This window comes from Danio aesculapii, chromosome 20 (genome assembly GCF_903798145.1).
Source record: "Danio aesculapii chromosome 20, fDanAes4.1, whole genome shotgun sequence".
Lineage (NCBI taxonomy): Eukaryota > Metazoa > Chordata > Actinopteri > Cypriniformes > Danionidae > Danio > Danio aesculapii.
In genome coordinates, this window is record NC_079454.1 from 17,191,176 (window position 1) to 17,207,112 (window position 15,937).

The 15,937-nt window shown below is 37.8% G+C and overlaps 1 protein-coding gene across 1 annotated transcript; it reads right to left on the reverse strand.

Annotated features, from left to right (window-relative positions):
- Positions 1 to 2,061: 2,061 nt before the first annotated feature.
- LOC130213793 (cholesterol 24-hydroxylase) lies at positions 2,062 to 12,831 on the reverse strand. The gene is made up of 15 exons (XM_056445572.1): positions 12,611 to 12,831; positions 12,407 to 12,487; positions 12,073 to 12,154; positions 11,584 to 11,657; positions 9,389 to 9,475; positions 7,996 to 8,134; positions 7,785 to 7,898; positions 7,532 to 7,688; positions 6,548 to 6,619; positions 6,325 to 6,397; positions 6,161 to 6,245; positions 5,968 to 6,078; positions 5,723 to 5,811; positions 2,983 to 3,049; positions 2,062 to 2,742 (listed from the first exon to the last, which is right to left on the reverse strand). Exons 1-15 carry the CDS (start codon positions 12,742 to 12,744, stop codon positions 2,602 to 2,604), a joined length of 1,506 nt encoding a protein of 501 aa, XP_056301547.1. The 5' UTR covers positions 12,745 to 12,831; the 3' UTR covers positions 2,062 to 2,601.
- Positions 12,832 to 15,937: the final 3,106 nt, after the last annotated feature.

Sequence of the window (15,937 nt, forward strand, 5' to 3'; positions counted from 1 at the left end):
AAGTCGTTATAACTCAGGCATGCATTATCCGATCAGCCTCAAAATTCACACGTTTGATAACCGTCCTGACCTGAACACGTTTACATGCCAATATCCCGATACAGTTATAGCGCCACCTGCTGGCTACAGGAAATGACATGATTTTACATTGTAACAAACTCCTCCCACAAATTTTGTCATATCAGCACCAAATTTGAGAGGTGTCCTCTGAACACTCTAGCGATGATATATTGTGAAGGTCCAGAGTTTTCGTCGATGGGTGTGTCCGTGGCGGCATCGCAAACTTTGATGGTTCGCCACGAAACAGGAAGTTGTTATAACTCAGGCATGCATGATCCGATCAACCTCAAAACTCACACATTTCATCACCGTCCTGACCTGAACACGCTTACATGCCAATATCCCGATACAGTTATAGCGCCACCTGCTGGCGCCACCTATAAAAATTAAACCGACAGGCCCCCGAGCTACGAACCTCGCACACGCACGAAACTTGGCACACACGTCAAACATGCCAAGACCTACGAAAAAGTCTCTTGGAGCGAAATCTCAAACCCAACAGGAAGTCGTATATTTTTAGCTTCCTGCGGCGAAAAAGTGGCGTTTTTGCCATTTCCAGGCGTTGTACTTTAACGAACTCCTCCTAGGGATTTAATCCGATCGACACCAAAATTGGGTTTTCTCATCTAAAGGCCTTGGGGATGTTAAATTGCGAAGCTTTAGAGTTTTACTTGATGGGCGTGTCCGTGGCGGCCTCGCAAACTTTGACGATTCGCCACAAAACAGGAAGTCATTATAACTCAGGCATACATGATCCCATCTGCCTCAAAATTCACACAATTGATAACCGTCCTGACCTGAACATGTGTACATATCAATATCCAGTTAAAGTTATAGCGCCACCTGCTGGGAACAGTAAAATTGCCTGTAACTCAGCCACACAATGTCCGAACGGCCTGAAAATTCACATGGTTGATTAAAATCCACTCCTGAAGACAACTACATGCAAATATTGAGTCACAGTTATAGCGCCACCTGCTGTCAACAATAAAATTGCCTATAACTCAGCCAAACAATGTCCGATCTGCCTGAAACATCACATGGTTGTTAAGACTCATCTCCTGAAGACATCTACATGCCAATATTGAGTCACAGTCATAGCGCCACCTGCTGACAGTAGGTAGTTTGGCCTATAACTCATCCACACAATGTCCGATCAGGCTGAAACTTCACATGTTTGATGAGTTTCCACTACTGAAGACATCTACATGCCAATCTTGAGTCACAGTCATAGCGCCACCTGCTGACAGGCGCAAGTATGGCATAAATCTGTGATTTTCTCAGATTTTTTTATGTGTCGGCTTAAATTATTATTGTTCGCGGTTCTCTGTCGTCCTACGGCCACCGGGCGGCGGTGAGCCCGTGTGCGAGGTCCCTATCATCGCTGCTTGCAGCTTTAATATTATATTTATATTTGTCCTGTAGCCCATACAATGTATCACTGTTTCATATTTTGCCATCTTACACTTTAGCTTAGTGGTTAGAGTACTGGTCTTATGAACCAGGGGTCATGAGTTCAATCCTGCCTGGGGCCTGCCAAGTGGAGAACATTATTAGACATTAAATTATAGTTATTATAGTCTCCCTTTTACACACTACTTACCCTCAAGTGGTTCCAAACATTTTTGAGTTTTTTTAGTTGAACACTAAAGAAGATAATCTGAAGACAGATGAAAACCTGTAACTATTGGCTTCTATAGTATTTGTTTTTCTACTATGGAAGTCAATGGTTACAGGTTTTCTTCAAAATAGTTCTTAAATAAATAAGAAACTCAAATTATTTTGGAACAAGTGAAGGGTGACTAAATGACAGATGGTGTAAATAGTATATCTTGCACTGGGAGTAACAGCCCATTACAAGTGTAAATGACAGAAATTGTTTTTCAAAAAGATACAAAATCTGTCATAAATGATTCATCCTTAATTATGTGTATCATAAGTACTACAATTCACTAACACCAAAAATACAGTTTTTCAAAAGAAAAATGACAACACCTACACTTATAAATGTTTTAATGCATCGTTTAATCTCTGTTGTTTATATTATGTGATGTGATCAATATGAGAAGGATTATACAAGTGAGCTTTTCACTAAAAAATGTTCAGCTGATTAAATAGTCTATAATAAAAAAATGAATGAAATTAGCAAAACCAAAACATTTTCACCAGTGTTTTCATTGGCTCCCATTGTGCATGACTTTTCAAGTTTATAAGGTAACACTTAAAATAATTGTCCATTATTTAATGTTAGTGTATTTACTAACATGAACTAATGAACAATCTTGTACAGCATTTAATAATACTTGTATTTTATTAGCAGATTAATAATAATCATAGTTCAACATTTACTATTGCACTAATAAAATCTAAAATTGTGCTTGTTAATATTGATTAATGCACTTTGAGTTAATTTATTTTTATTAACGTTAATCAATTGAAGGGTCATCACCAGTGATTGCTCTGTTACAACGTACATTCTCTGACACATGTTTGACAAATACAAGATCATTTATTTCAGAAGAGCTGTCATTAGAGACTAAACTATGAGCACTGCTTAATGTTGCAGATCACTCCGCTCTTGGGCCGTAGAGTTCCGTTGTCTTTAATGTCGAAAGACTGTCCAGGGACCAGACTGAACTCAAATCTCTGGAGCAGTTTGGCAAGTACAAGTTTTGCCTCCATCTAAATGTAGAAACACAACAGAGATGATCATGATCACAGCAAATAAAAAAGCTAAATATCCATCAAACAGTGAAAAGAAATCCTAAAAAGGTACAAATGTCTGTGTTTGTACTGGTTTTAGTGGTTTCACAAATTTGTATAATGACATGGGTTTACAATGTTGCTAATACAATATAAAACACCAAAACCAATATATGTGTGTCTGCACGCGCGCGTGCATGTTTGTGTGTGTTTCATCACCTGTGCGAAGACCTGCCCAAGACACGTTCGTGGACCAAGTGAAAATGGGTAGTAGCAGTAATAAGGCCTTTAGATAAGAAAACAGTTTGAAATCAGCATTTTCATGTTATAAAGTAGAGTTTAAGTGATAAAATTCTGACACACTTGTTAAACTCAAGATTTCTTATTTTCAACTCAAACATTGTAAAATCTAAATTTTTAAAGAGGTCTAGCTGTTATTACCTTGCCGCTATAACATCATGTAGAAAAACTGCACTATTTCAATTAAACAGGTATTTTGTTATATTTCTGTTTAGTAATTCCTATATTTGACTATTGTTAATGTCATAAAAGGATAGTTCACCCAAAAATTTAAAGGAACAGTTCAACTGACAATGGAAATTACCACATAATTCGCTCATTTAAAGGTACAGTATGTAAGTTTGACACTGGTTGAACTAGGTATTCAGGCTGGTTGCCAGATTGAGGAGCAACAGGAGCAAGCCTATCAAGCCTAAAGGCTGATTTACATCGTGTTCAAAGTATACATATACTTTAAGAGCCTTTTTGAATTGAATACGCTGTTTTTTCAACAAGGCAACCTGGGTCCCCGAAATGAACCCGAAATATTATTGGCTAAAGTGGCAGTGGGCAGGTTAAAAGAACCAAAACAAAGACAGCATTCTGGCACGTAACAGACATTTTCAATGCATAATATCTGACTTCAGCATTGTTTTTCAGATAAACAAGAATGTTTACTACAATAGCAAAAGGGGGCCAACGTTTCCAATTCACATATGGGACATTTAAGGCAAAGATTCGACACTTATGGCAAAATGTAATCTGAATGTGAGCCTAATGTGGCCCAATTGGAAAATGGTAAATTTGGCCCAAATGACAGAAGACAAATGTGGGCCACAGTTGGCAAAAATGTGGCATAGTCATTCAAGAATAATCTTTGTCTAAACCCAAAGTGGCTCACATGTGTAGCTGCACATGTGGCCCAGTTATCTTAAGACATACAGTATGTGGGCCACTTTTGGCAAATATTCGGCACAGTAAGCTCTGGCCAATGCAGCTGTGAGCCTAAAGTGGTCCAGAGAAAACATGGCAAATGAGGCCCAGTTATTTTAAAACATATGTGGGCCCCTTTTGGCAAATTTTTGGCAGAGTAAGCTCTGGCTAATATGGTTATAAGGCTATAGTGGCCCAGATAAGATATGGCAAATATGGGCAAGTATCTCTAAAGATGGTGTGAGCTCAAAGCAGCTGAGGTAAGATGTGGCATAGTACTGTTATCCTAAAACATATGATAGGTCACTTTTGATAAAGATAAAGTACAGTGCTCATTTGATAATTATAGGGGGCAAACCATAGCTCTTTGACAAGGCAGATGTGGGTAATAATATACACTGTAAAACTTTTTGTTGTAAATTTATAGAATAATACTGCCAGCCACATACTGTGTTTTTACAGTCTACTCCTGTAGTTTACATTCACAGTATATTACTGTTAAATACATTTTGATGTGTTTTTACAGCTTAAACTATTAACTCTATAAAACCCCACAGCAAAATTCTCAGTTTTACTTTACATTTAAAGTCACCACCATGGAGAAAAGTGTTTTCTTTAGTTGGACTCATAGCCCCGAAATTCTTAATTTTTATTTATTTGGGCTGCTATATCTTTTAAGAAATTTGTTTAAAATTTTATTCGTTACAGCAAACAAGCCAAGTAAAATAAATCTAAAATTAAAAAAATAAATAAATAAAAAAACACAATAAAATGTCAGGTGATGCTAATTTTTAAGTGATGCACAACCTGTGATGAAATGATATAATTCAGCCAGATATGGGCCAGAATAAAAGCAAACTGTGGCCCAGAATAGGGTCAGTTCTGGTTCATTTGGTTGAATTCTGGCTGATATGTGGTATTGCTATGGCTTAATTGTTGCCCAGATCTGGCAAACAGGAGCAGACCGCCCAAGTGCTGTCATTCCATGCTGTATGTGGGCCGGATGTAAGTGTTTGGTGTGGGCCAGATTTGAGCCACATGAATTTTGCTAGCTGGGAATGAGTAGTTTTAACTTTTATTTTAGCTCATCAATGCTGTATAAAGATGTTGGATAGAGACCCTTTTCAGTCATAAGCAGGCAGGGTGTTGAATCTGTTTTTTGAAGCAGATTGGTGTGTTTTGAAAAATAAAATTGCTAATGTTTTATTATAAGCTCAAATCAATGAATTGTGGTGGCTGCCAAATGCATGTTTTTGACAACTTCTTGGCCAATCTCTGACTCTACATATGACAGTGATGATAAATTACTCCAGTTCAAACAAACACAGCTGTGCAAAAAAAAAAAAAAAAAAAAAAAAACTCTTACATTGAAATCCTCTGACAATTAGGTACCATCATTTATTTATTCTATATTCTATATTTAGTTTTATGCACAAAAGTATTTCATTTAAAATATGCTGTAAACTACTACAAATTGATTTCCATGGTAAATGGTTACCAATTGAACATTCTTCAAATATATTTGTTTGTGTTTAACAGAAGAAAGCAACTCAAATGGTTGGATTTACTGTTAGAGTGAGTAAATAGTGAGTATATTGAAATATTTGGGTGAGCTATACCATTAGTAATGTTTGAATTTAATTACTAATTTCTGAACTAAATATATAAAATATAAATATATATATTTTGCTGAATAACTACAGAGGATAAAATGAAATTGAGACTACAGTAGGTGATAATTACTTACTTTGGTGCATTCACATCAAACCTTTCTGGATCAAACTTTAACGGATCTTTGAAAAACTTTTCCAGTCTTTGGGAGATATAAGAACTGAACTGTATGGAACAAGACAAATATGTTGTGAGAATTTATTATTATTTTTTTTTTAACATATAAAATTGTTTTAATTCAGAAAAAAATCTTTTTAAAAAAATCTTTCTGCATTCAATAAGACAGGGGCTGATTTTGTTTGTCATGTTGATGATGCTCACCATAACAGAACAGCCTCTGGGGATTTTAATGCCGTTTATCACCATGTCCTCATGAAGCCAGCGATTGGTTCCTGGCGCAGTGGAGTACAGACGCAGGGTTTCCTTCAACACCTAAATAACCCAAAAGACCATTAAAAGAAATGGACACAAAAATATTTGAGGTTGTAGCATGTTAAAATCTCTATGAATCAACCTGAGACAAGTAAGTCAATTTTCCAAGGTCTTCATTTGAAATGTCTCTTTTGGTCCCGAGGACTTCATCCACCTCTGCTTTAGCTCTAGAAATGAAAAGAATATTGAACTACAGCATTGTAATAAAAATCTGACAGAACTGGTAATTTATAACAAGTGTTTTACCGTTTATATATCTCTGGATTTCTCCCTAATGACATGATTGCAAATGAGAGCTGATTGGCTGTTGTCTCTTGGCCTGCAGAAGAATAAAGCAATACTATCTGGCTGCAGACTTGCACATGCAATCAATAGAGCAAGTGACATCACTGTAAGGGGTAGGGTTATGGGCAGGGTTTGGTGTATGCAATAAAAGCACTTTAGTTCATCAAAGTGAGCAGTAACTCACCAGCAATGAAGAAAGTCACAAAATTGTCCAACATCTGCTCAAGATCTTTTGTGTTATTAACATTTTCCTCCTCTGCAATAAAACAAAACACAAGACATTTTGAAAAGTGACTTCAGAAGTCATTTATTTCTATATCTTTGAACATTAGCCTACAGTATAAGTATAGTATCATTTAAATCTAGCCTATTGTTAGCACAGAATAAAATCAAGAAGGGTACTCAAAAATCAAGACCCTTTATTTCTGAACTAAAGATAAAGAATATTTTTTTTGCTGAATAACTACAGAGGGTAAAATGAAAATGAGACTACAGTAGGTGATAATGACTTACTTTGGTGCATTCACATCAAACCTCTCTGGATCAAACTTTAATGGATCTAAATATATTTATATATACGCATGAGCCTGTGATACGCTCATAGTTATGCAATAATAATAAACCAGCAGATGGTTGATTGATCAATCAAAATTGTTATCTAGACAGCTGGATAATAAGCCATGTTCTCAAGTTTATGGTGTTTTATATTTTATTGTTGATAATGTAAATGTGTACACATGGACTTTAGCCATGAACATGCTGCCTGCACAAGCTGTATTTTTAATTTGTCATAAACAGGTTACCTTTGCAACAAGAGGAAGAAGAAAAATACATTTAAAGGGATAGTTCACCAAAAACAGAACTCATTATTTACTCACCCTTAAGCTGTTCCAAACCTTGATGTATTTATACTGTTGAACACTATAGAAGATATTTTAAAGAATGTTATAGGCTGGTAACCATTGACATGAAAAACAAATATCAGGGAAGTCAGTTTCCAAAATAAAATAACATTTTCCAAAATATCTTTTTTTTTTTCAGATCAAAGAAAGTCAAACAGGTTTGGAGTGAAGTGGAGGGTGAGTAAATGATGACAAAATTATCAGTTTTAAAACAGAAAACTATCCCTTTAACCACTGAATTTCTCAGTCACTTGAGACCAACATACCTGCTGTTCTGAGGATTTGTGTGAGAATGTCTTTGGGGACGTCCTCTCCATTTTTCACTGCTGTCTTCCTGTTTTGTATCCATTTCTCTCCCGTTTTACGCAAGAGTTCAGTTGCATCTCTAACTTGCTGTATAAGCTTCCAATTTTTAGGAAAAATCTGAGCTCCCAAACAACACAAGTAAAAACAAAAACAAATCATATAGCGTTAACCCTACTACTTTACAGTAACATGTTTTTGGATACATTTTCTTACCCTAAATAATGGGTCCCTGACATCCAATATCATGCCCTTTAAGCACAGCTCTACTGCATTCTGGAAGGGACTTTCCTTTTGATTTAATAAATTTAAATCAACACCAAAAGCCACCTGTTAATGGAAATATTGGAGTATGAATGGAGTACTGATAAACAGCTGATTTGATATATTAGACTTTCCCTTGGATCAATGAGAAGGACGGAGAAACCTTGCAAATGACATCAAGTGTAACACAGTTGACCAGGTCGTGCATGACGGCAGGTGTTTTGTTGTTGGCCATTTCCTCCAGCTTGTCCATCAGGCGTTCTGACATCTCGTCAAATGTGCTTATCAAGCTTCGTAAGTATCTGATAAATAAGCGAGAATCAGTTATTTCATCAGTCATATCACTGTGTTAAGCAGGATCAGGCCAAAATCAGGAGACCAGCATGAGCCCAATAAATCTTAAAACTCATTATTAGTCTTTTTGAATCATGCACAGCATCTCTTTAATGCAAGCCCTGAGGGGGGAAATACATTGGCCAGACGCATACACAGTATAGTCAGTATAGGAAAATTCAAAGTAGGCCTATAAACAGTTAAAACTGTTACACACATTGTATGTTTTATTTGGAGAAAAGCACTATATAGAGAGGGTAAATGTGATATCCTAAGAGGTGAATGAAGTCTTTTATGTCACGTGAACAGTGCGCAGGTTTGATCTGCTTTAGAGACGTAGCACATAGTGGATCATACGGGCTTTGCACGACCCCAAAAAGTAATAAACCCATTTTAATTACACAGCAAATTGTATTTTAGAGTGGAAACTGTGAGTAAGAACATTATAGAATGTATTTAATATATACTTTTATATGACTAGTAAAGCGGTGCAGTGGGTAGTGCTGTCACCTTACAGCAAGAAGGTCACTGGTTCGAGCATCGGCTAGGTCAGTTGGCATTTCTGTGTGAAGTTTCCATGTTCTCTCCGTGTTTCTGTGGGATTTCTCTGGGTGCTCTGGTTTCTTCCACAAGTCCAAAGACATGTGCTATAGGTGAATTGGTTAAGCTAAATTGTCCGTAGTGTATGCGTGTGAATGAGTGTGTATGGATGTTTCCCAGTGATGGGTTGCAGCTGGAAGGGAATCCACTGCGTAAAACAAATGCTGGATAAGTTGGCAGTTCATTCTGCTGTGGTGACCCCAGATTAATAAAGGGACTAAGCCGAAAAGAAAATGAATGAATGAATGAATATTACTATTATAGACTGTGGCTGTCATGAGTCTGATGCACTTGAGCTCAACAGTTCTGAATGGCAGAATAGTGGTATAGACAAATGAAACTGGCTGTCTTCAAAAAATGGCAGAGGTTACTTTGTCCCGCCCTGTCTACCTTTTTCAGTTGAGATTATGTTAAACATCAAATAAAAAATGCACATTGCAAAGCACTTCACAGGATCTTTAAATCAGAGGATCTCAGTAAAAGAGGAAAATGAATCTTATTCATGAAGTGTGTCACTAGTGTGTCATGTTGGTGTCTCCCATTAGTATTCTTGCCAACATGGTTCTTGGCCTCATCCTGCATGCCACGATCACATTTCAAAAAATTTCCTGTATTTGACTCACGTGCTGCTGAAGGCGGGATCCATGATGCGACGCTGCCTGTACCAGATGTCATGGTCCACAGCTGTAATGAGCCCATTTCCTAAGAACCTGAAAAGATGGATTTATGACTTATACAAGTAAAATCTTAACTGCCAAAAAAATCCTAAAAGCATGGAAAATTTCTCCATCAAGATGACAATTTAACAGCTGGATATTGAACAGAGGGTATGGCATTTATTTATGCACAATTTATTATATCATGACTTTCATGAAAATAAAGCTATTCTGTCTTAAATTGATTTTGAGCTTAGTTTTTTCACAACAGAAGACTATTTTGTTTTGCACTTTATTATTTTGTAAAAAATAATTTTCTAATTTCAGGACCATTTCATGTAGGTGTACGTCATCTTAATTTCCGTTTCATGCAAACTTTAATAGCATATGGCCCTCTAGGCTGGTTTTTGACAGTAGATGGCGCTCTAGGCTATTTTTGACAGCTTATGGTGTTGTATGCTCATTTTTAACAGCTGGCTAGTTTTTAAAGGAGATGGTGTTCTATGATAGTTTTAACAAGAGATGGAGCTCTAGGCTAGTTTTCAACAGCAAGGAAGAGCGCGTGTGCATTCAGCTGAGTCATGTAAGTTGGCTTTTATGTCTCAAGATTAATGTAAACACCGCTTGTAAGTAGCTTGAACCAGGGCCAGAGTGGGACTCCTTTTCAGCCTTGGAGTTTAAAGCCGGCTCACTTCAGTTCACGACTGACTATATTAAAATAAGGTCATTTACAATTCAGTTTCTAATGACACTATCGCGTCTTTTCAAGGAAACAGCTGCTTTAGAACTTCAAATGTTTTTCATAAATATGAGAACATTAAAGGGTAACTAAACCTCCAACACTATTCTTTAAAACATCACAATGTCCTTTCCTGCAATATCTGAATATATATTCTGTGCAAAATTCTTTATATATATCCAGTTCTTTGTAATGGTGGTTACACAAAAATTTAAAAATAAAATATGTACACCTACATAAATAACCCAAACAGTAATATATGTCTTAACACTAAAAGTGAAGAAAAAAATTAATCACTCAGGTGAGGTTTGAACTCCAGTCTGCAGCATCGTAAAGCAACGTGCTAACCACTGGATCACAATGGCACTGTTATGCCAGTGTGTGTGGAAGAAAAAAGTATTGCGCGTATTGCAAGTATTGTCATGTGCAAGACTCTTTTAACCACAGTATTACTTTCTATTGATGGCTCAATCTTTTTGTCCCCTTTTTAGATTTCTGCTCAAATTATGTCAGATTTATTAATGTAGTGAATTATCTGATTTTCATTAAGCAGGTGTAATATTCATTAATATTAATTATTCAAATTCTTATATTCACTAAGGTGCCGCTGTTTGGGGTCGAATACTCACGGGGCTGCGAGAAAATAAATAAAAAGAGCAAAACTGTGGCAAAATAATGAATAAAAAGAGTGAGACTATGGTCAATTAAATAAACAAAAATTTAAAAAGTTTGACTGCTGAGAATGCAAGCAGCTATAGGGACACCGGCCCTCGCGGCCAAACAATGGACCGGCCCCTTCGTGAATTCTCTTGGTCCTCCGATTAGCCAATCCGGGCCTGGCTTAAACCTTTCTTTAAGTGCTATTTGTAAGGAATAGGAAAAGTTAAAACTAAGAATTGTCTCAAGAGAGAATAACGAAATATATTTAAAAAATCTCAATACAGATGCAGGATTGATTTTTCAAACAATATTTTTCCCACAGCCGCCACATAGCCAGCCCCTAGACTGCAGCTCTGCACAAGTTTGGCCAGAGGAGAAATGGTCATGCCCAACTGAGCCTGGTTTCTCTCAAGTTTTTTTCCTTCACTTTTGTCAACTGGTGAAGTTTGTTCCTCGCCACTGTCGCCACTGGCTTGCTTGGTTTGGGACTTGTGGAGCTGCGCATTGATGGATTTGATCTTCAGTGTTTGGACTTTAGACAGTAAAAATAAACCACACTGAACTGAACTAAACTGAACTTCAACTCTGAAAACTGGATTGATAGAGTTTAAGTTTACTAGAACTTCTATGTTAAGCTGCTTTGACACAATCTACATTGTAAAAGAGCTATAGAAATAAAGATGAATTAAATTGAATTGAATTGAATTGAATTGAATTGAATAGTAATTTACAAGCAATCAATGTAGTACAAATTCAAGATTACCTTTTCCCAAACAAGTTAAAGAGTTGTTTGTAGACATATGGATCTTTGGTATACTTTGGTGACATCATGATTGTCTACAAAAACAACAAAAAAGTATTATTATTTTAATGCTTCCCACATGAAAAATACTTTTGAAAAATGTTTTTGAACCTTCTATAATATAGTGTATTATATACATATTATAATATTTATAACACTTGAGTGCTACAGCATACTGTAGTATTAACTATAGTGAATTGGTAAATTGTAATAAATACTATAGTATACTTTAGTTTTTACTACTGTAAATGTGGTGTTTTGTTGCGCAGTGCAGCCTATTGTTGTAAAAAACCTGTGTATTGGATAATTTATTTTGCATTACTAAAGTAGCTGTATAACCATAGCAACTACAGAATTACCACAACAGATTAATTCAAGTAATTTACTGTAGTACATTTTCATATGGATTCTGACTGAATACAAAAAACACATAAAAGATTAAATATTTACCTTCGTAGCCTCTGGGCAGTAAACCACTATTGTGACATAATGCAACATGTTAATCCTGTAAACAGGGCCATATTTTTCTGCCCTGTAAAAAGAATTTTACAAGAGAATTATTCACAGATAGAGGGTCACAGATAAGTCACAGATAGAGGGAGAATATGAAATATACAGTTGCAAGTTCAAATCAACAAGGAAACAAGTAAAAAAATGTATAAAACATATATATATATATATATATATATATATATATATTATATATATATATATATATATATATATATATATATATATATATATATATATATATAAAATATGGGTTCATACAAAAGTGTCATACCATTGAAGAAACAAGTCATGTATAAGGTTGTTGTCGGAATAAACTGCTTTAGTTAGAGATGGTGAATGTCCAAGCAGAAAACTGTAAGAATATCAATTTTCAAGCTAATTTATTTTTGCCTTGTTCACAAATATTATTGCTATATATTTGTATCAAATACATTTGTAATAACAATTATAAAAACAATAATAACAAGTTTCTTACTTGTCTCTTGGAGGTCCAGGTATATGATCATATTTCTGATGAAGATGATGAATGTACAGGCAATACACAAAAAACGCTGTAAAAACAGCAGAGAGCAGGTAAAAAATGATATATAAGATCCATTCGGAGATCATGATGGCTTATACTGTAGCTCAGTAAACGTCTGCACACTGCCTCTAACTACTATCAAATGTTGAATGAATGTAGGTGCAGTTGCAAGCTGAGCTGCATGCAGTGCTTTTAATGCGCACACCTAACCCCACCCCTAACCCTAATCTCTCACGGTGAAGTCACTAGGTCCATTGAGTGCATTGTGAATGACATTCCAAGTTTGAGATATGTAGTCCCAGCTAACAAGTGCAAGGGTGCATCCAGATAATATTGGATGAATATCAATAATGTCATTTCCAGGTTTATGGACGATAGAGGGCAGTGCTTCTTCTAAATCAGAATTCAAACTGCATTTTGCCAATACTTTGCCAATCAATATATACATTTTATCAAATTTACAGTAAAATATCAGAATAAAACAAATCAAACAATAAGTGTAGAAAGCTATCCAGAAGAGCTGATTAGACCTCCAGTTATCATGTCATCTAACATTAAAAAAATACAACTTGCCTAACTGATTTCTTTTATTACTTAATCACAGGTTTTTGTCGTCATATGTTTCACTAATTACTTTGTGACGTAAGTAATTTTGACCCTTCGAATAGGTTGCATTCCAGCAGTGCAAGTATTTCAGAGGCTTAACCCCTTTCTGTTATCACAGTAAAAAAAACCTAATGTCATTCTTACATTACAGAATTCTGACACTCCCTCAGTGTGATCAGATTTGTTGATTTTGATTGGACTTGGAATTGCCACGGACTCAGGTGAACTTGTACTCGAACTTGACTCTAGACTTGGACATTCTCAAAACGCGCAGACTAGGATTGGTCGTAACCCACCCCTCTTTTTGTGTATGATGAAGTACCCATAGCTCATCTCAGTTGGTGCGAGCAGCTCGATTGCATCCTTCACCAGGAGGACAGTAATCTCCCCATGCAAGACAGGGACAGACACAGGGCTGACCTGATCTAATACACACCCTTGAATTTGGGGAGCCATTTAGCAAACTGAATCGCATAGTTGAGTCTGATCCTCCAAATGAGTCATCTTGACGGGCTGGGCAGCGCTAACCAGGCTGGCAGAGTCTGCGCTAGTGACATATTTGGCACAATCACTGAAGCACCAGAGGTGAAGCAGCACGGGATGGGAGAACTCACCCCGGGAGGCGGCACATCCCAAGGAAGAGCAAAATAATATAAGAAGTTTATTCTTACCTTCCTCCCAAGATCTTGTGGGACAGCTGGTAGTAAGAGAGAAATGAGCCTATCCTTTGGCACTCTCTGAGCCTGTGGCAAAGAGCACCAATCCTGCGAGCTGGAAGGCATAGCGTTCCATGCTGGTAGTGTTTGGCCTGTCACACCCGGAAAAAGAAGAAATGTCTCTTTATTGAAAATTTTGCAGCCGCCAGCTGTGAGGCCAGCAGCCTGGTTGCAATGATATGTGTGTCCCCGACCCTCTACAGAGGAAAGAGCAAACCTCCTTTTCTCCGAGTTGTGCGGGGGATCTGATTGTTTGCGGGGTGCTCGACGCTGCCGCTTAGCCAGTGGAATGGGCTGGGGTGGTGGAGCAGATTTTAGATAGCACACTCGAACTGGGGAAATTGCCTCATACCCCCTGGCTGCTCCGTCATCAAGAAAGGTGAGGATGGAAGCACACACAGAACGTGCAGAAAAAGGTGCCCTACAGCTCTGCGTGAACTTACAGTGCACCTCTGGGGAGAAGGGGTTGGGAGGCTTAGAGGGTTTCCCCTTTTTTTTAAGCCTCCACGAAACACCCGTTGAATCGTTCCGGCGGTGAAGCTGAAGGACAAGTCAGCCCAGATTAGCATGGCCATCATATCTGATTTCATATCTGGAACCTCGCTTACCACCCCTGAGGAAGGAAGCAGGTGCGAATTTTCATCCGGAGGAAGGAGCGATTCTGTCACTCGAAGCTTGAATAGAGAGCGCTGAAGAATGGGGTGGAGGTTGACCCCCACTGTAACCCTCAGATCTGCCTGAGTGCCAACCGACTTTTGGGGGACAAAGATGTGGTTCGCCCTTTTGCAAGAGCGAGCTGCGATCTTAGCTGTGCAACAGACATGTCATCTCAGTAATGGCATGCACTGCTCGCGAGCACCGCATTAACATGCTGAAACCACAGACATGCAACACAGTGCTTGTGCCCATCATCCGTGGACAGGGAACCACCTCATCCAGAAGCACACGTGCTACACAACCGTTTTGCTCTTTTTGGAGAATTTGCTTTGTACTTACCGCTCTTAAAGTACCAGTCCAGTGAAACTCAACCGTTGCTGCTGTGCTTTCGTTCGCACTAAAACTGGGAGAAATCGGCCTCTCAGAAGATGGCAGCTCTCTCTCTCTCGAATGAACGAAGTCGGAGGATGCCAGCAAACGTTTCTTTCAGTCTGTACGTGAGGCTTCTGAAAGCAAAAAGGTGCTACACAACTGATTGTGTTGGCGCTGCCAATTTATTGGCATTTCAGTGGCCTGTTTTATTACTCTTCAGATGAGTGGCTTTCTGATGAAATCTGCCATAGTGGAAGTTTTCCACATAGCTTTGGAGTAGCCCTCCCACTGGGGAACTGTACATTTTACATTTTATAATAAAAAATGGAAATAAGGGCAGTTTTAATAGCTCAGTGAAGTTTATTCAAGTTTATTAGAGAGGATCACATGCTTATGATTGTCCATGGCTGGTCCCGCATTAGCTAACAAATGATTTACCAATCAGACTACTCCTAACTCACTATACATAACCAGAGTTTCTTACCTTTGTCTTGAAGACCACTTCCCCCTACAAAAACGCTCCAGCTCCAAAAAGCTTTTTACAGCATTGCATCTTTAAACTTATCGATATGGAAAAAAACCAACAAACAACAACAACTTCAGCTAGAACCCTGATCTCCCCAAGACTTCAGCTGCGGCTCAGAGCCACCCAGCCCCGCCAAGACTACAAATCGAGCTGCCAGCCCAACAGCTCTTCCACCAGTTAACCACAATGCTGTCAAAAAATCTCCTTCTCAATCCACTTCAAGCCACCGGTTACACATTTGCTATGTCCTCATCTCAAATTTCCAGTAAGATCACTGTCCACAAACTCTGCCAAATCTCGCATACGCCGGTATCCATGCTCCAAGCCATCACAATGAAGCTAAACTTTCGCCCCTTAGCATTCCACCCGCGGGACATAGCATGCTTTAAGGGGAAACCTTAT